We start from the raw sequence: 21,410 nt of genomic DNA, 5'->3' as shown, positions 1-21,410 counted from the left end.
ACTAGTTTTTACTTTGAGAACTATGATTCATTTGAAGTTAACTGTGTCTATGGTATAAGGCAGTGGTCTCAAACTTTTTTTGGGCCATGGACCGGTTTAATGTCAGAAAATATTTTCACAGACGGGTCTTTAGGGTGGGACGGATAAATGTATCACGTGACTGAGATATGTGTCAAGAGTGAGTCTTAGACAGATGTAACGGAGGGAATCTGGTCATTTAAAAAAAATAAAACAACGTTCAGACTTAAATATAAATAAAACGGAAATAATGTAAGTTATTCTTTCTCTGTGGACCGGTACCAAATGGCCCATGGACTGGTACCGGTCCATGGGGTTGGGGACCACTGGTATAAGGTTTGTGTCAAGATTCTTTTTTTTTTTTTTTTTGCCTGACCAGGCAGTGGCGCAGTGGATAGAGCATCGAACTGGGATGCGGAGGTTCGAGACCTCAAGGTTGCCAGCTTGAGCGCGGGCTCATCTGGTTTTAGCAAAGCTCACCAGCTTGGACCCAAGGTCACTGGCTTGAGCAAGGGGTTACTCGGTCTGCTGAAGGCCTGCGGTCAAGGCACATATGGGAAAGCAATCAATGAACAACTAAGGTGTCGCAATGAAAAACTGATGATTGATGCTTCTCAGCTCTCTCCGTTCCTGTCTGTCTGACTCTTTCTCTGTCTCTGTAAAAAAAAAAAAAAAAAAAAAAAAAAAAAAAAAACCTTTTTAAAAAAAAGTGTTTATTTTTTTATTTTAGCAAGAGAGGAAGAGAGAGAGAGTATGGGAACACTAATCTGACCCTGTATATGCCCTGCCCGGGAATCAAACCGGCAACCTCTCCACTTCTGCATGATGCTCTAATCAACTGAGCTATCTGGCCAGGGCTCTCTCTCTTTCCTTCTCTCTCTCTCTTTCTTTCCAAATGGATATTCATGTATTTGAGCACTATTTGTTGAATAGCCTTTCCATTTCTTAGTGAATTGCTTTGAAACTTACATAAAAATTAAATCAAATAACTGCTTAAGTGTGATCTGTTTCTCGACTCTGTATTTTTTTTTTTTTTTCATTTTTTTCTGAAGCTGGAAACAGGGAGAGACAGTCAGACAGACTCCCGCATGCGCCCAACCGGGATCCACCCGGCACGCCCACCATGGGGCGACGCTCTGCCCACCAGGGGGCGATGCTCTGCCCATCCTGGGCGTCGCCATATTGCGACCAGAGCCACTCTATCTAGCGCCTGAGGCAGAGGCCACAGAGCCATCCCCAGCGCCCAGGCCATCTCTGCTCCAATGGAGCCTCGGCTGCGGAAGGGGAAGAGAGAGACAGAGAGGAAAGTGCGGCGGAGGGGTGGAGAAGCAAATGGGCGCCTCTCCTGTGTGCCCCGGCCGGGAATCGAACCCGGGTCCTCCGCACGCTAGGCCGACGCTCTACCGCTGAGCCAACCGGCCAGGGCCTCAACTCTGTATTTTTTATCCCTTTGAACTATTCATAGATTCGCCATTCCCATTTTGTCTTGATTACTGTAGTTTTGGAAGTCTTGAAGTCATATATTATGATCACACACTTGTTTCCTTTGTTTTTGTTTTCTTTCTTAAGCTTTGTATATGCTTATTCTTTTGTGTTGTCATACAGTTTAGAATTAGGTGGGCAGTTTCTTCTACCAAAAAAACAAATATCTGGTGGAGTTATGATAGAGATTGCACTGAACATATAGAACAATTTGGTGAGAATTGACGTCTTAAAAATGTTAGTTTCACAATTCATTCTTTGTTTACTTAGGTCTTCTTTCATTTGCTTTAGCAATGTTCTATAGTTTTCAATGTAGAGGGCTTCCATGTCTTATTAAATTTAATAATAGCAATTTTGGTTCACCACTGTTATTATAAATGGAATTGTGTTTTAAATATAATTTCTAATTGTTTCTACTAGTGTATATAATACAGTTGATTTTGTATATTGACCTTGATTCTTGCCACCTTGAAAATTTGCTTATTATTTCTAATTATTACTTTCTATGTTTCTTAAGATTTTCTATGTAAACAAACATACCATCTGAAAATAGAGACAGTTATACTTATATCTTTTGTAACTTTAATTTATGCTTTCTTTTTCTTGCCATATTGCATTAGGAAGGACCTTCAGTAAAATGCGAACTAGACATGGTGAGAATGAAATCCTTGTCTAGTTCCTAATGTTAGGGGAAAAGTCTTTCATAATTAATTAAAAAGTTAATTATAGGCTTTTCATATAAGACCTTTATCAAGTAAATTTCCTTCTATTCATTCAAAGCTTTCTCAATGTTGTCTTTTTTTTTATTATAGATGTTGAATTTTATTAAAGATTTCATTCTGCATTTGTTGGGATGCATTTCTGTTAATGTGTTTCTGTTGATGTACACTGATTGATTTTTAAATGATAAAGTAACCATGCATTTCTAGGCTAAGCCACACATGATGCATTATTTCTGTTATATATTGTTGAAGTTTATTTGTTAAGGATTTTTTTTTTTATGGCTGTGTTTCTTTCCTCAGCTGTGTTTTTTCTGAAAGACGTGCATGAAATTAATTTTATCTCTTTCTTAAATGTTTGATAGAATTCACCAGTTATGTTATCTGGGCCTGTAGTTTTAACTAAGGGAGAATTTTTAATTATAAATTTATTTATTTATTAGATGTAGTCTCCTTGGCATATTTAATTTTTTATTTTAATTTTGGTAAGTTATAGCTTTCAATAAACTTTTTTATAGTTTTCAAGAAAATTTCAAAACTCTAAGTTTTTATTTATTATCATAAAGTTTTTAAAGATATTTCCTAATTATCTTTTTTAAATGTGTAGGATATGTAGGGAAAACTGTTCTTTCATTTTTAATATTGATAATTTGTGTTTCTTTTTTCTTGCTCATTCTAGCAGGGGTCTTATCAATTTTCTTGATCTTTTTAAAAAAATTAACTTTGTTTGCTTTGTTGTCTTTTTCATTTTCTCAATTATTTTTCTTCTATTTTATTGCTTTCTATTATCTCTGTTTTTATCCTTTTATTTTGTTCATTGTCCTTCTTTTCCTAGCTTTTAAGATGGAAACTTAAATTATTGATTTTAGACTTGTCTTTTTTTTCCTAAAATGAATATCTAAAGCTATAAAATTTTCTCTTAGTATTGCTTTAGTTGCTATTTTAAAATTTTTAATATGCAGTCTTTTTATTATATATTACTTTAAATATTTTCTAACTTGCCTTATGATTTTTTTTCTTTTTATCTTTTTCTTTCTTTTGTTTTTTGACAGAGACAGAGAGATTTAGAGAGAGGGACAGACAGAAAGGGAGAGAAATTAGAAGCATCAATTCTTCATTGCGGCACCTTAGTTGTTCATTGATTGCTTTCTCATATGTGCCCTGACCAGGGGGTTTACAGCAGAGTGAGTGACCCCTTGCTCAAGCCAGCAATCTTGGGCTCAAGCCAGTGACCTTGGGCTCAAGCCAGTGACCATGGGGTTGCATCCTATGATACCACCCTCAATCTAGCAGCCCCGCGCACAAGCTGGTGAGCCTGTGCTTAAGCCAGCTGAGCCCATGCTCAAGCTGGCAATCTCAGGGTTTCAAACCTGGGTGCTCTGCGTCCCAGCCCAATGCTCTATCCACTGTGCCACTGTCAGGTCAGGCATGATTTCTTATTTAATATGTGGTTAATTAGAAACACACTATTTAAATATCAACTATTTGGAGACGTTTAGGTATCTTACTGTGTAGAAAGACCCAAAAGTTACATCCATTGTTGGCATGCTTGATGTTTCCACCCTGTGTTACCCTCTCTTCTTGAGTGTGAGTGGAACCAGGGACTTACTTCTAGCTAATAAGTTAAGGCAAAGATGAAGATACCAAATCTGTTGAGACTGCAGCCCCATCTCATCTGAATTGCGGCCTGAATCCATAGAAACTCTTCATCCATGGAAATTGTGAGGCAAAAAATATGTGTTGTTTTAAACTGCTAACCCTGTCACAGTTTGCTAAGCAACAATAAGAAATGAATACATTTATTGTTCTTGATTTTTAATTTAATTTTATTGTTTTCCGAGAACATGCTCTATATAATTTCTGTTTTTTAAATTTATTTTTCCTTGTTTTCTGAAGATGTAGTTTGTACCAACACAATGCACACTTAACAAGAATATATATTCTGAAGACTTTGGATGCATTCTTATAATATAAAATATCAATCTTATAAATACCAAATAGTTCAAGGGGGTTGATGGTGCTCAGATCTTCTAAGTCTTTATTAGGCAATGTGAATTTTAATTGAGTATTTCTGAGAAATTGACACATTTATCATTATTAAGTTTTTAAAATTTCTAGTAGTACTGTTTGTCTTGATGTCTGCATTCTGAAACCAATAAAGCCACCTCAGATTTCTAATACTTACTTCATTGTATATATTTGTTTATCCATTTATATTCAGTCTACTGTTTCTTTATATTTTAAGGTGAATCTCTTTAGGTAGCTTATAGTAATTTTGTTTTTATTTTTTCCTAAACCTATTACGACAATCTCTGTATTTTAAGCTAAAACAGGATATATGATAAGCTTTTTTTTATATATATAGAGACAGAGAGTCAGAGAGAGGGATAGATAGGGACAGACAGCCAGGAATGGAGAGAGATGAGAAACATCAATCATTAGTTTTTCATTGCGATACTTTAGTTGTTCATTGATTGCTTTCTCATATGTGCCTTGACTGTGGGGCTACAGCAGACCGAGTAACCCCTTTCACCAGCCAACGACCTTGGGTCCAAGCTGGTGAACTTTGCTCAAATCAGATGAGCCCACACTCAAGCTGGCAACCTCGGGGTCTCGAACCTGGGTCCTCTGCATTCCAGTTCAATGCTTAATCCACTGCACTACCGCCTGGTCAGGCAATGATAAGCTTTTATGATAATCCAGTATTTTTTTTACTAAGGAAGTTGTGATCGTTTATAGACATTCTGGTTTTGGCAAGTGTCCAAACTGAATTATCTCATATGTGTTTAAATTTCTTCTTTCTCATCCTATATCATGTGTACTGACTTTTATTTAGACTTCAAAGTATACTGAATCTATGACAACAGATTTTTAAGAAAGACTCAGCTTCTATTTCATAATTGCTGCAAAATTCTAGCTGTGGTTGCGAGATGTTGTAGATCCTTATCCTTCTGACTTGACTACTTGCTGTCTGGGTTTGCTCTGTAGGATTATTTTTTTCCATGCTCTGTTGGTTGTGTGTGGTGTTTTCAAACATTTTGGGTGAGAAGAATCACTACTTGAATGTTGATTTGTAAAGCAGAAAACCTTATATAGCTTCATGGATTCCATAATAATTCCAGAGTAGCACTGTTAAACATATCCCTGAAAGTTGCAACATACTTATCTATTGGTTAGGTTTCATAAATACCAACTTGTGAATTCTTCATATAATTGAGTGTTCTTAAAAAAGAACACCAGAAAATAAAGTCAATTTTAAAGTCTATAGGATTACACATAAATTTTGAAGTGTGTAAGCTTTCTTTATCTATGTTTTCTAATGTCTTTATATCTACCACATATAATCAGAGTGGAAGCATTAAAGATCATTACCATACCTTCAATTCAAGACTCAAAAAGTACACTAAAGTATACATGTTTTCTTAACAATTAAAATGATATGGAAATAAAATATTTAAAATTGTATTTGTTATTAAAAACATAATATTTATATTGAAATTTCAGTGAAGTTTAAAAATTACCAGTAAAAGACTGCATCTTTTTCTTTTTCTTTTTTCAGCTCTATTCGTGTATTGGGTATTGGCCTTTATTACAAAAACCATAAAATTGGTCAAGTACTGGCAGTCTGGTTGGGGTATATCAAATCTGCGTTTCTGCATCACTGGGATAATGGTCATCTTGAATGGACTCCTGATGGCTGTGGAGATCAATGTCATTCGGATCAGAGTAGGTATCTAATAATATTGTGTTTGGTTCCTGGAATTCAAGACCCTAATATTAAAGATCACAGTTCGCTAGAAATCATTGGTGTTTAAGAGGATGAACAAATGTGTATTATGTGTATAAATATGAAATTGAATTATAATCACTAAATTTCAGACTACTAATGTTCCAGAAACCTCAATTTGACCCTAGAATTTATTTACTTATTCATTCATAAATATTGATGAAATGCCTGTCATGTGTTAAACACTATGACTAGTTCATATTATAGGTAAAATTTTCATCAGAAGTTTCAGAATTTCCATCATCCATTTCTGATCCAAAGCAAGTCTGGGTTGATTAAACTACTGTATTATCAGAAATTTCAAACTGAAAAGAGGGTTATCTAATTCAGTGTTTTCATTGCCCTGATGTAAAAACTTCTATAGAGATAACTCTTGCTGTATATCCAAATAACATGGTCAAGGCTCATATCTGGTCAGTGATTATAAATTTGTTGTACTTTCTACCATATCATGTAATGCTTCCAGTTATATTATGTGACATATTAGTGACTAATTTTTTCATATTCATTGTCTATCAGAGCACTTTGAATTTGTACTGAATGGCACAATACATGTAGAGAACAGTCAGTTGACATTAGTCATAACACAAAATAACAAAATGACTAAATGATGGTGTTGATAACACATTTTAAAAATCTAAATAATATAAAAACCTCCAGTTAGTTGACTTGATCCCATGATAAAGTCATGTGATAAGGATATCATGATTGATGGATTTTTAGAAATAACTATCTTAAAGGATAATTGATTTTTTAGAAGTAGCCCCAAGTGGATTAAATATAAAATTCTGGAATTCATTTAGTTAATTTAGTCATAATAAAAGGGAAATATTTTAAAGACTATTTTACAGAAGGATGGAAAGAGATATGAAGATATCAATTGTGGCCTCCTGCAATGAAAATGTAGCAAAGGTTAAAATTTTATTTTTAATATATAGAAAAAGAAATTGGGCTAATTGTTATTCTGTGGAAATTTTCTTGCCACAGAGATATGTATTCTTCATGAATCCTCAGAAAGTAAAGCCTCCTGAAGACCTCCAGGATCTGGGTGTGAGATTTCTTCAACCGTTTGTAAATTTACTGTCAAAAGCAACATACTGGTGGATGAACACACTTATCATATCCGCTCATAAAAAGCCTATTGACCTGAAGGCAATTGGAAAATTACCAATAGCAATGAGGGCGGTCACAAATTATGTTTGCCTGAAAGATGCATATGAGGAACAAAAGGTAACTTAGTATCTGTTTTTCACATTGATAATTTTAGCAAATTGTCCTATTAAGAATAAAGGCAGTAAGAATGAAAAATATCTATAGTTAAAGAAGAGCAGATTTTCTCTTTCTCAGTAGTTCTGAGTCATGTTAATTGGACTGCTGAGAATAAACCAGAAATACAAGGTGGGGATCAAAAATAGTTTTACAGTCATAAGTACATGAAACACAGAATGTATTCTTGTACTATTATTTATTAATTATTGTATTATTTTCCATGCAAACAACTGTAAATCTACTTTTGCCCACCCTGTATGTTGTTGTAGTTGTCCAATCAGTACATGAGCAGGGATAGAGAGAGTACTCTTTTCTCTGGGACCCAGTGGAAAATAAGAATTAAGTTCAATGATAATATATGTCTAATCCTTGATACCAAATAATCTTAGTAATTCATGGAATTTTGGCGCGACCAGTGTGGGAAAGTGAAGACCTGAGTAAGGGCAACAGAGGATGAAGGAAAACACAGAGACATAGATCAAGTTTGGGCCAGGCGGGACACTGTGCTCTGATAGAGACACAGTAACTCCAACCCTGTTTTTAGGCTGGCAATATTTTAGGGCTTTGAACCTAAGTCCTTTTTATTCCAGTCTGATACTCTCTATCTATTGTGTCACCGCTGGCCCTGCTTTGGTGTCAATGCACAAATAGCCTTCCAGCTGTTCCAGTGGTAGAAGGCCCTTCCTCTGCTCTCAGCTGCACGTAGGCTGGAAGCATTCAGATGCGGTGGCTGTCTACAGAATTTTTTTAAGTCTTTTTTTGAAGTATCTTGTCAATAATTTTGTTATTTAAGGAGAAAATAGATCACGTACCTTAAGAAATTAAAATCCTTTTATTATTAACTAAAATTTGGAGTCTGAATTTCAAACTTAGGAAACTAGATCAAATAAAGGGGCATCTTGTACCTACCCCATGTACCAAGCGATATGTCAGCCAAAACTGGTTTCTTTTGGTACTTTCTTTGAGTATTTATAATTGCTTTCAGAAGTAAAAATGTGGGAATCTTTGAATATTTTCAATTTGTCTTGTTTTCATTTTATATGCTATCTGCAGTGGTAGATGTATTTTATATTGCAATCATCTACAAATTTATTATAATTAAAAATATGATTATTCACAACAACATTGGAAGGGAGTAAAGTATGGGGAATCAGTTGTAGAGTTTTTGGCTGATCAACAAAGCACTTATGGTAAATGATGAAAATGACCTTTGTTTTGTGTCAAAAATGTATGTTGTGAAATTAATATTTCAGGAAATGGTTCCGCAAATGAACCTGAGTCATCTCTCTGATTTCACCTCTGGGAAAAGTATTGCATAATATTTTTAAACTACTGTGCTAAAGTAAAGGTTAACAGTATAGCCTAAACATAGCTTAAGTTTTTGAGTACTCTTGTAACAGATTAGCTTGAACTCAGTGTGTTAATGCCTTTTATTAAAAACTTAAAAATATAATCAAATTATTCAGACAACAGAAAGTTGAATATGAAACACAGTTGAATCTATTGCGTTGAGTTAGCTTCTTTGCCACAGTAAAAAAATGTTGACTCATCTTTTCTCTAAGACATAATTGTGATTGTTTAGCTCTTAAAATCTTTTCAACAAATGACTACAGATCTGTGAAGCCATGAGTTGGCTTAAGTATATATGCAATTCTTCATTTTGCACTTTTTTAAAGGAAGAACTAGAAAACACAAATCTAACGTAACTTTAAAAGGAATCTACCATTCAAAAAGATGGGAAATACCTGGAGAGAAACAATTTGAAGTTGGGATCATCTGCTTTGTTTAGCTTATAATAATTTGATAAGAGAATTTCTTGTGATCTAATAACTCCAGAAATCTTAACTACTCTGTCTATACCCTTGATCTTTGTATGTTACTATCATCTTTTTTTTTTTTTTGTATTTTTTTTTCTGAAGTTGGAAACGGGGAGGCAATCAGACAGACTCCCACATGCGCCCGACCAGGATCCACCCGGCATGCCCACCAGGGGGCAATGCTCTGCCCATCTGGGGCATCACTCTGTTGCAACCAGAGCCATTCTAGTGCCTGAGGCCAAGGCCATAGAGCCATCCTCAGTGCCTGGGCCAACTTTGCTCCAATGGAGCCTTGGCTGCAAGAGGGGAAGAGAGAGACAGAGAGGAAGGAGAGGGGGAGGGGTGGAGAAGCAGATGGGCACTTCTCCTGTGTGCCCTGGCCAGGAATCGAACCCGGAACTCTAGCACTGAGCCAACCGGCCAGGGCTATCTTCTTTTTTTTTTTACAATGTTATTTGGTATATCTATGACGGATCTACATTTTCTGAATCAAAAGGAATAAAATTAATTTGGCCTTAAGAATTTTGGGTCATCCTTTGACAATGAAAAATAATATAATATCTTTGAAAAACTGGACTGATTACTCTTATTCTCTCTATTTCATTAAAATGCATTTAGTAGAGTGGAATGCAAGGATACAGACTGCTGCATACTACAGTGAAAGGGACTCGTTAACAGTTATTTGTAAACTTTTAAAACATTGTCAAAAAAATACCAGGAAATTTCTACATTGGCTAAGATTAATTGCTGTTCTTGTCATTTTATTTTGGTTCATTTGTTTTATTTTTTTCCAGAAAAAAGTAGCAGATCATCCAAACCGGACTCCATCTATATGGTTAGCAATGTACAGAGCTTTTGGGCGACCAATTCTACTTAGTAGCACATTCCGTTATCTTGCTGACTTACTGGGATTTGCTGGACCTCTCTGTATTTCTGGAATAGTGCAACGTGTAAATGAAACCAAGAATGGGACAAATGACACACCAGGAGTAAGTTTGTGGTGTTTTTGAAAGGAAACATTATTGGCAGATTTTATTTTGTTATTTTTTTCATTAAGGCAGTTTTATAAGTAGTTGAAACAGACAAGAAATGAATGATTTTAAAAAAAAAAACCACTAATTTTTGTGTCCAGCCCCCACTGCACTTCTGGAGGGGGCACCTCTTTCATTGGTGGTCAGTGAGAGGACCACTGTATTTGGCAGCCCTCCAATGGTCTGAGGGACAGTGAACTGGCCCCCTGTGTAAAAAGTTTGGAGACCCCTGGACTAGAGCATCCACCTAGGATGCTGAAGTCTCAGGTTAGAAACCCCAAGGTCACCCGCTTGAGTGTGAGCTCATCGGGCTTGAGCGCAGGCTCAAGGGCTTGACCCCATGGTTGTTGGCTTGAGCCCAAAGGTCACTGACTTGAAGCCCAAAGTTGCTGGCCTGAGCAAAGGGTCACTGGCTTGAGTTGAGCCCACTGGTCAAGGCACATATTAGAAGCAATCAATGAACAACTAAGGTGCCACAACTAGAAGTTAATGCTTCTCATCCATCTCTTTCCTGTCTGTCTGTCTCTCTCTAAAAAATAAAAATTAAAATATTAAAAAACCAACACTTTTTTTGGGGGGGGGATATCTTGAGATTATATATTAATTGAATAAATCTAGCCAACAAAGTTTTTTCTCAGATTCAGAGCCTATATAAATTTAATAAACATTTACCGTGTGCCAGAAACGGCTCAGAAATTTCACATTGGTTCTTTTATTTGATGTTTATAGCAATCCTTTAAAGGACTTTCATGCAGGAGTACATGAGGGCTTGTGGCTGAGTTGCCTTTTTAGAGGCCTGTGACCAACAATACTAGCCATGAAATTTTTAACATGTATATTTCCTTTTCCTAATGTATTAATTCCATCCTGATTCACAATGATAAGGGCAAGTCACATTATGATATTTTTATTAGATATTACATTACTATTTTGGAGCTATGTAGTATGAGATATTTGCTGTTATAAATTTATAATTGTATATTTTGTGTTTTTAATAAAGTCCATATCATAAATTTCCTAGTTGTTTTTCTAAGATAAGAGTGAATTTCCCTAGTTTCACAGATAGAAATGCTAAGTCCAGACTTATCAATTTTCTTTTTCTAGTCTCTTGGTCTGATTTCCTGTTATATTTTCTTTGCCAGTTGCAATTTTATGCATTTTCAAATCCTGCAGTAAATGCCGCCTTCTCAGTGAAGTCTTTCTGATTGTCATAGTTGGGATTTAACTCTCTTTGATACTCCTGTGACACATTGTTCACTTCATATTAGCGTTTGCCCCTACTGCTATTTATATGAAGGATATAATTCATGAATATGCTTATTTCTCTAAGTTGTAAGCTTTTTAAACAGAATGACTGTGAACGGTTCCTATTTGTGCCCACAATACTTAGTCCAGTTCTTTGCATATATTAGTGTTCAATTATTATTGAAGTAAAGCACATATTTGCATTTTTGTGAAGTTTTGTCCCTGCTGGCCTAATTATATACAGTTATGTCAATTTCACATAGAATGCTTCTAGCAGTCCTTTCCCTTACTAATATTAGCCAAATGTTTTCCTAAGAAGGAACAGAACTTACAAATTTTATGTACCCTCATGAAAGAAGAGAAAGAGACCAGAGTAGAATTTAATGGATCTAAACCATAAAAAATGAGGAGTGCTCACACTGACATGATGTATTCAGTTGAGTGTTACCTTTTCCTCACTTCTAACGCAAAATTTACTATATTCTTTTTTTACAAACAAAAAGCAGTCAGCTTTGTATATCCTTATGAGGACTAAATTATATTCCTACTAAAACACCTGTTTTCATAGTTTTTTTGTCACTGAAAGTGTTGTATGTGTGAAATCAATAGCCAAGTTATATATTTTATCATTTGTAATTTATTTCATTAATATAAAGATATATGAAAATTAGAAAATAAATTAGAATTATTTTTAATTAATTAGGCTGCAGAAATTTTTGTTCCACTGGCCTTGCTGACCAGTTCTGTTTTGTGGCTTTTAATTCTAAGTTAACAATCTAAATTAACTTCTATCTTCATTTGTTACTTCCCACTTTACTAAAGTAGAATATATCTTTGCAGAAAATGTACTCAAACATTTTTTAAAAATTTATTGATTTTAAAGCAGAAGGAAAGGAGAAGGGGAGGAGACAGGAACATAGATCTGTACTCAGATTTTTTGAAAATTAAAATGTACCTTTTTTTCTACAATTAGGCATTTCCAGCTATCTTAATGATTAAGTTGGGATTTGTGTTCGATTTTGTGGACATTGTGAAAAAAAGAAAACAGAATTGCCTTTTTGTGACTCATTCCACTGATGAATTAAATAGATAATGAGTTTTTAGATTTAAAAATCATGTATCATTTAATATCTGTAAACAACTGGTATATGAAAAGACTAGTTTTAATTTATGTATTTTTTCTTTTAGGACCAGACTTCAAATATCCTCTCATCCAAGGAATTTCTTGAAAATGCTTATGTTCTAGCAGTTCTTCTCTTTCTGGCTCTTATTCTGCAAAGGACGTTTTTGCAGGCTTCCTATTATGTAACCATAGAGACCGGCATTAATCTCCGTGGAGCTCTGCTAGTATGTACAAGCTTTCAGTGATCTTTGGTGTTTTAAAATGTCATATACCATCTGTGATAAGAGGGTAGTGGCTTCAGTTTTCTTATTCATTTCATTTTCACATTGATGTTATAACATCAATATTTCTAGGACCTACTTAATAAAAGAAACAGAGCAAATTCATAAACCCATTGAATTAAAAATAACTTTTATTGTAATATATTAAGAAAAGTATTTTGAAATCTTGTGTTTACTTATCTGTTTCTGTTATATTTAAGTTTGAATATGTTTCATTTTATCATTAGAAAAAATAAGTTTGCATTTAGTTAAAGACTGAACATAACTATGCTAAAATGAGAATAATGGGTGACTTTTCCTATGTTAAAAATTTTTTTAATGTTATTTTCTAAATGAAAATAAATAAGTATAGTGTTGATTATTAAATTTAGAACTTTAAGTACATTTTCTTTTTTTTTTTTTCAGGCCATGATATACAATAAAATTCTTAGGCTCTCTACATCTAATTTATCCATGGGTGAGATGACCCTGGGACAGATCAATAACTTGGTTGCCATTGAAACCAATCAACTTATGTGGTTCTTGTTCCTGTGTCCCAATCTATGGGCTATGCCTGTTCAGGTAGATCAATATAAGATTTCTCACTTGCATAGGAAATAAAACAAAAGGAATATAAGATATTTACCTCACTAGAGTGTAAACTTTTTGAATGGGCTAATTTTATCCTTTTCTTATCGAGAAGAAGGCGGAGACTCAGAAATGTATAACATAGGTTAAGAAAAAGGAGTTTGGAATTACATTGCTTGAGTTTAAATATTAATGGTAATAGCATCTGCCTTATAGAATTGTTGGAATTGTCAAGATGAACTAAGTTAACACATGTAAAGCATTTAGCACAATTTCTAACATTTTGTGGGCCCTCATTAATTGTTGATTATTATTATTGCCAAAATTTATATAAGTCACAGAGCCAAGATTTGACCCCTTTCATTTTGACAAACTCTCTTATAGTATTTCTAAACTAGAGGAGTTACTTTAATCCATTAGATAGTTTCAATAGCTAATATGTTATAAAATGTCAAACTTTATAAAGTAGTAGGAACACTTACAAACTGTAAGGCTATTTAGCTATTTCCAATGGAAAACAGCATTTTCGTAAAAAGACGAATTTTTGTTTCTACTCATTGGGTAAAATGGCAAAAGAAATGTAATCATATTTTTCCTCTATGTGACACTGAATTTTTCAATTTATCTCAGGTTTTGCATTCTGTAGACAAAGCTTAAACTGTAGATCTTACTCAATGCAGCATGACCCCGTGTACCCTACTTATTAAAATACATAAAATAATAAAGACGATATGGTAGTTTTTATATTTATTTTTTGCCTTTATATTTTTAAATGGAAATCCAAGTCAAATAAGAGTGTATATCATGCACAGTGTTTGGCACAAAGTAGGATTTAAAATACGTTTGTGTCATCTTACCAAGATGTACTTTTGCACAGGGAAACTAGGTAGCTCCCTTCGTGATATACTTTAGTGGGCCAAAAATCCGAGGCTACTTCTGAATGATTGCATTGTGGGCGACTTTAAGAAAATGTGTGTGGTTTTTTAATTGAATTTATTGGGATGACACTGGTTAACATAATTATACAGGTTTCAGGTGCCCAGTTTTTCAACACATCTCTGTACACTGTATTGTGTGTTTACTATCCCCGATCAAGTCTTTGTCTATCACCATTTCTACCCCTTAAACCCTCCTCTACTCCCCCATATTCAGCACACTGTTGTTCATGTCCATGAGGTTTATTTTCCTTTTGTCCTTTTTTGCTCAATCTTTCCACTCCTCTCACCGAACACCCTCTAACAGTTGTCAGCCTGCTCTCTGTGTATGAGTCTGCTTGTGTTTTGATTGAAATTCCCAGAGAACTTAATTGCTTAGGCAGTGAATATGCGCCATTGCCACAATAAGTTATCATTGACATGGTTAAATGCTCCAAGTGTGTGGATACAGTTCATTAGTTGACATGTTGAGTTATGATAAGTTGAAAAATAGGGAAAACCTTCTCAGAAAAAATAAAAGAAGAAGAAGCATGTGACAAACCAGAGAGAGTAGGTTAATAAGGTCTTCCCTGAGTTTGGGGAAATAAACTTGAAAAGGACAGTGAGCTACCATGGGGCACCAACTTTAGCATCTTCAGTTTTAGTTAGGTCTAGGCCTCTTTTCATGAAATGATTTCTGGGGTCATCAAGGAGGAGAGGAGCTCAGAACATTTCTTTATACCACAAATAGCCATCTTGTACTCACATTATGATGCTACCCCTTACTTCCTTCTCCCTCAACTTTGGAAAATTAGTATATTTCCAAGAGAATATGGAATATCAAATTTATGGTGAATGACAACATTCTCAAGAATGGTTTCATGTTCTTTTAAAAATTGGAAGACTGCTTTAGAAGGCCAGAAGTATCATGGGACTGCTATGCAACTTCATGCAATAAATTGTTTTGATACCACTTGTACAAATCATCACACTAAAAAATAAATTCTTACTACTTAGCTCTCCCCAAATAAATCATAGTAAAACCCATTGGCACAGTTGAGTCGGCTTCCAAATAAACTTAATATAATAATTAAATACTCTATTTTCACTTAAAAATATTTCCTCCCATGTGATGGTCCTTACCCCCATTCATGTCCCCTTTTCCGTGTGTTGCCTTCCTAGATCATAATGGGAGTAATCCTGCTCTACAACTTACTTGGATCAAGTGCATTGGTTGGTGCAGCTGTCATTGTGCTCCTTGCACCGATTCAGTACTTCATTGCTACAAAGTTGGCAGAGGCTCAAAAAAGCACTCTTGTAAGTAACATCTTTTGAAAAAAGTTTATTAGGAAAATCTAATGCCATTTTATTTTTAAAATGTAGGAAATAATACTTACCACTCAGGGTTATTTGAAAGTCATTATATTTCATTTCAATTCTTAGGCAGTGAATATATATTTTCTATATTACACAATAATTTTTAGAATTGGATTGAAATTTAAAACCTGATGATTTTAGACTCCAAAATTAACAGTCACAGTTCCTGATGTTTTTATGTGCCATGAAGTGATGAGGCTTTGGATCTTCGTCTAGACTATTTGCCTGGAAAATGCATTTAAGTGTACTTTCAGGCCAATGGATGTCAATTATTGACATCAGAGAAATGGACCAAGAAACAAATGAAGGGTCAGCTTTGGTGCTTCTGAAATTCAGTTTCCATAGGGTTGAGTCAAACCACATCATGATCTATGGAGTTACACTGAAATGTTTCAGTGGCAGCTACTCTGGTTGAATATGTTCATGGTCAACTTGGCAAGCAAGAAAAAACCAAATTATCAAATCTTTCTGGCTTCAGTTTACCATGAAGTTATTTTATTTGAGCAGCAATTGGCTTCTTTTAAAGAAATATTTTCAAATAATAAAATTGTTGACAGCATGTTAACAAATAAAGTTTGATTAAATATGAGCAAGGCTGTCTATCTGTAAATCAGGCATAAAGTGTTGGGCTGCTGCCACCCATGGAATTGTTTTTCAAGTTGGTGTTTCTACAGTGACTAGCAAGTTGCATGTCACACAAGTGATTTTTATCACTTGTTTTTCTGCTGCTTATGGAGAGGTTACTCATTATTTTTGTCTGAACCTTCCACCCTCTTTACTTCAGAACATGAATACAGAAAGACAGGTAAAAGGGCACAAAGTAGAGACATGACTGCCTTCAAACATTTTTCACTTAACCTCCCATACTATATGCATTCACTCACAGTCATTTGAAGCCATGCACTTCAGGCATGTAAGACCCTGAAAAGACAAAAAGATGAATAAAAAAAAAGGCTATTTGCTACTTTTGCTTTCTCCTAGCTCCCTTTGCCACTTTCAAGTCCCTTTGATAGTTCACAGATCTTATTGTGCCTTGCTAAGTTATTCTAAAGTAATATTTGGCAGTAAAGGAAGCTAAAATAGTTGACTAAATTGAGGCTTTTGTATCAGCTACTAATCTCTCTACAGTTATTCAAGTCACTACTAATCAATAAATCTAACTTAGGTCTTAAACAAGAGCTTATAAAGAAGTATATAGAAATCTCTTGAAGTTCAAGATAATGGGCCTGGTTTCAATAATTGTATTATGAAGACACAATGTGAATACATACGGCCTTCCTGAAGGGGAAGCACACTAACATTTCTTAAATTCACTTGGTTCTCTTCCAAGAGAGGATACTGGGAGGAGAATGAAATGATTGAGATATTAAAGGAAGCCATTAGTAGTCTCTTTATCACTTTTCTAAATTTATGTCTATGTTATCAGGAGACATTCAAGAAGATCCTGGTCAGATTTAAGAAACTGCTTTCTTTTAAACCAAAGCAACAGATGTATAAAAGTTTTTAGGTGAAAAGAAACTTGAAGTCATCTCATTCAACTCTTCAGTTTAAAGTTAAAAGCTGAAACACAGAAAGCTGACTTCTCCCAGGTTTTCACAGCCATATTTATTTGGGGAGCCAAGTGACCACCAGGATCTCTGTAATCCCTGTCTATTGCATGGCTCTGCTTCTCTGATTCGCTTGGATGCAGCTTGCATTTGTTAAACATTTTTGTTTTGTTTTGTTTTGTTTTGTAGGACTATTCCACTGAGAGACTGAAGAAAACAAATGAAATACTAAAAGGCATCAAACTTCTAAAATTGTATGCTTGGGAGCACATCTTTTGCAAAAGTGTGGAAGAAACGAGAATGAAAGAACTATCCAGTCTCAAAACTTTTGCCCTTTATACCTCACTCTCCAGTAAGTTGTTGTTGCTCTCAGGACCACCAAAAACACGTGGTCATTAGAGAAAGCCCATTTATTTTCTACATATGTACTGTCCAATTGTCACTGGCCACGCGAAGCAATTTAAAAAGTAGAGTTAGCGCTGGCTTAGAGTCAAATAGACCTGAATTTCATTCTTTACTAATTTTGAGCCTTTGCCATGTTACTTTACATCTGAAACCTTCATCTGTGTAATAGGGATGGTGATGTAGTAGCACAGGTCATTGAAACCCTCTTATCGGTTACAACTGGGATGGCTTGGATTTTCAGTAACAACTTGTGTGTATAAATTAATTTGACTGTATTTACTATTAATTTTCTTATTCACAAAGATCTTTTACAATTATCTACAGTTGTTTTACCTATCTCTTTGGAATTTATATTATATTTTCTTAAAGATTTTATTTGAAATATTATTTTTGAAAATTGAGGGGAAAAAATGTCAACATTTCCAAGTGAAAGAAACCAAACTACAATACATTCACATAAACCCATCTTTCTCAATACATTTTTAAGAACTTCTTAATACAGAGCACTTTATCCTCGACTATAATTTAAAAAAAAAATGTTACAAAAATATTGTTGTTTTTTTCTGAAAGAGTGACACTGAGTACTCTCAAGAATAATGAGTTTATATTAGTACCTTTATTATGAACTTAACCAAAATACTCCCACCAATATTTGATTTGGTTTGTGTGTCAGTTTTGCTCATCTCTGTTGTTCCCAAGACTTTCACAACTCAAAGTTTTGGAGGTTTATATATTGTTTCCTCTTGAATTTTAAACTAGTGTTTAGAGGGTATAAGCACTTCTTTTTTGAAATGAATTTAGAGAAAATATTTGGCTTATATAGGTCATTTATTCTAGCCCTAAAGCTTTAGAAAAGAAACAGGAATGAGATTTGTCTTCTAGCTGTGCACCACTACTAATATGATGTCTAAATGTTAGAAGATGGAATGATTGACTATCCACTTACATATATAATAGTACTTTAAGCTGGTGTCCCCTACAATTTATTCCTCTCTGTTGTGGGCTGAAATTCTCATAGGAAGGGTGGATGTAGCCAGAAGTAATGATCAGGGTGGTGATGAAACTATTATCTCTATTAGTAATAACAACAAAAAATATATTCAGATACTCAACCACTTACTGACATTCGTGGCTTTACATATATACTTCCATTCAATCCTCACAACAGCCAAGTGATTTAGAGCCTATCCTTAAATCCGTGTTAGAAATGTAAAGACTGAGTTAGAGAGTGCTTAAGTACCGTAAACTTTCCCCTACTCATCCAGCTACTATAAAGCCAAAGTGGGTTGTTAACTTAGTGTGCCTCCAGGTATGAGATTTGGGTTGTTTTTTGAAAGTCAGAAACAAAAAGAGAAGTCATAATAGGGGAGAAACAAAAAGAAGTCAGGAAGGTAAAAATGCATGATGATGTATTTATGATAGGCAGCAGGAATGCTTGAGTCAGTGGTGGAAAGTTCCAGTTATACCACTTCCAAGTTTTATGATTTGGTTAAGTACTGTGCTCTTGGTGGTTAAGAGCTTAAACTAAGCCGCGTCTGGGCCTGCAAAAGCACAAGCTGATTCTAGGTTAGTGGTAAGGAAAGTTCATGAGAGTGGATCATAAGAGTTGATGATTTGGGGTGGACTTTCTCCTGAGTGTCAAGAACACTAGGTTCTAATCTGCCATTGCCTGTTTCTGTTAACAATTAATTTTCTCTGAATGAAAATAATTGCTGGAGGAGAATTTGAAGTGATGTCAAATTCTTGGTTTTAATATGTATAATAACCCATTTTCATATATTTATGTTAGTTTTGTAGATCAAACAAAATATAGATTGTAAATACTCTCAACACTTGTTAAATTCTAATAACTTGCATTATTAAAGGATTATTTTATATGAGTTTTTCCATTTGTAACATTTCACAAAAAATAATTTTTCAATAAATAAAAACATTTTCTGGTTAAGACTAATGTGTAAGAGTTCATATAACTGCAAACAAAGAAATACCAACTGGGAAATGTTTGTGAACTTTAGACAATATGTCATTTAAAGCACTTGGTCCTTTCTGTCTTCAAGGAGAGTTAATGTAATAATAGATGATTATTAAAGTTACTGAAAATGTTTCACAGTTCAATGAAACCAATGTATTTTCTTTCTTTCCACAGTCTTCATGAATGCAGCAATCCCCATAGCAGCTGTTCTTGCTGTAAGATCCTTTTTTTTCCTTTTAGACTTGGAACAAAGTCAGTGTTTAGAAATGATTGATGAACAAGAATGTGTGGGTGGTAATAAATATTAACTCACCTCTGACAGTTTTCTTTGCAGTCTCTATTTCAGTAGTTCTAATCCAGGCTCTCTCAGCTGTGGCAATATAACACTGGGGACATTCTGGCTCCGATAGTTCTTTGTTGTAAGGACCTGTTTTAGGCATTAGGATGGTTCTCAGCATTCCTGGCTTCTACCTGTTAGATGTCATTGGTATACTTCTCCTACCCCAAGTCATGATAATAAAAAGTATCCCCAGACACTGTACTGGGAACAACTTCAACAGTAGATGAGAACTAACTATTCTGATCTCCATGACCTGGTTCCCCAGACATTTTTACAAAAGGATGGCATTCATTCAAAAGCCAGAAAATGTTAAATTATTACATTTTTTTCCAACTTAAATTACAAGCCCAGGAGCTAATATTGTTATTTAGAAATGTAAATAAAGTCTGCATTGGATACCAATGTTGGCAGTTGTAGTAAAGGTCCACAGTAAGGACCTGAAAACAATGGAATGTTCTCTTTTTCTCTTAGAAAATTTAGTATTGGTTGCGAAGATCTTGGCTGGTTGTTAAGAACTTTGATTTCTCCTACTGTGATTCTCCCAACTCAGTAATTTTGCAGAAGTCAATTTTCAAACACGTAAACAGAATCTGTTCTATCCTTCTCACATATTTGCTGCTAGCATGAATGTAAATCATTAAGTATTATACCAATAACAAGTATTATTTATTTTTAGAGGGGGAGAGAAAGCAAAGGATGAAGGGGAGGGATGAGAGAGAGTGAGAAGCATTGACTCATAGTTGCTTCACTTTAGTTGTTCATTAGCTGCTTCTTGAATGTGCCTTGATGGAGGGTTAGGGTGGGACGTGGGCTCAAGTAAGCCAGTGACCCCTTGCTCAAGCCAGTGACCTTTGGACTCAAGGCAACCATCTTGGGGTCATGTGAATGATCCCATGCTCAAGTCAATGAGCTGGTATTCAAGCCAGTGACCTAGGGGTTTCCAACTTGGGACCTCAGCGTCCCAGGTTGATGCTGTATCCACTGTGCCATCACTGGTCAAGCAGCAAGTACTATTTTTCTTAAGGAATAATTTGGATGAAGTAATTGTTTTCATAGTTGCAGTGGACAAACCTAAAATATGTTAGGTTTGTAAAACTTCATGTAGGCATTTGTGAAACTTTCTCCAGCATTGTCTAAAGAAATCCTGTCTCTGCACAGACGTTTGTGACCCATGCATACGCCAGTGGGAATAACCTAAAACCTGCAGAGGCCTTTGCTTCACTGTCTCTCTTTCATATCCTGGTCACTCCACTGTTCCTGCTATCCACGGTGGTCAGATTTGCAGTGAAAGCCATCATAAGGTATGCATTAGAATGTCTGAAATTCTTGTGCAGTTATGAAAAGAATATACTTATCGTAGTAAATTTGAAAAAGTATAAAAAGAAAAGTGAAATCACTGTTCAGATATAGCCATGGTTAAAATCTTGGTATGCTACCTTTTAGTACTTTATTTATTTCATATAAAAATACTTATTCTAGAGTAAAAATTTGAATTAATGTAGCTTTTGAATCCTGT

General features: G+C 34.8%; 1 protein-coding gene across 8 annotated transcripts in view; it reads left to right on the top strand.

Annotated features, from left to right (window-relative positions):
• The window catches only part of ABCC9 (ATP binding cassette subfamily C member 9), a 152,099-nt gene that overhangs the window by 13,926 nt on the left and 116,763 nt on the right, over positions 1 to 21,410 (top strand). For all 8 annotated transcript variants that reach the window (XM_066264640.1, XM_066264658.1, XM_066264631.1 and 5 more), the window contains exons 6-14: positions 5,779 to 5,945; positions 6,994 to 7,236; positions 9,887 to 10,081; positions 12,557 to 12,715; positions 13,178 to 13,333; positions 15,436 to 15,570; positions 17,367 to 17,529; positions 19,729 to 19,769; positions 21,053 to 21,195. In XM_066264640.1, coding sequence (XP_066120737.1) covers positions 5,779 to 5,945; positions 6,994 to 7,236; positions 9,887 to 10,081; positions 12,557 to 12,715; positions 13,178 to 13,333; positions 15,436 to 15,570; positions 17,367 to 17,529; positions 19,729 to 19,769; positions 21,053 to 21,195 — 1,402 coding nt within the window. The remainder of the gene's footprint in view (positions 1 to 5,778; positions 5,946 to 6,993; positions 7,237 to 9,886; positions 10,082 to 12,556; positions 12,716 to 13,177; positions 13,334 to 15,435; positions 15,571 to 17,366; positions 17,530 to 19,728; positions 19,770 to 21,052; positions 21,196 to 21,410) is intronic.

This window comes from Saccopteryx bilineata, chromosome 1 (assembly GCF_036850765.1).
Source record: "Saccopteryx bilineata isolate mSacBil1 chromosome 1, mSacBil1_pri_phased_curated, whole genome shotgun sequence".
In the NCBI taxonomy this organism is placed as follows: domain Eukaryota; kingdom Metazoa; phylum Chordata; class Mammalia; order Chiroptera; family Emballonuridae; genus Saccopteryx; species Saccopteryx bilineata.
Note: the sequence above shows the minus strand (reverse complement) of the source record. Positions and strands in the feature narration are given on the sequence as shown.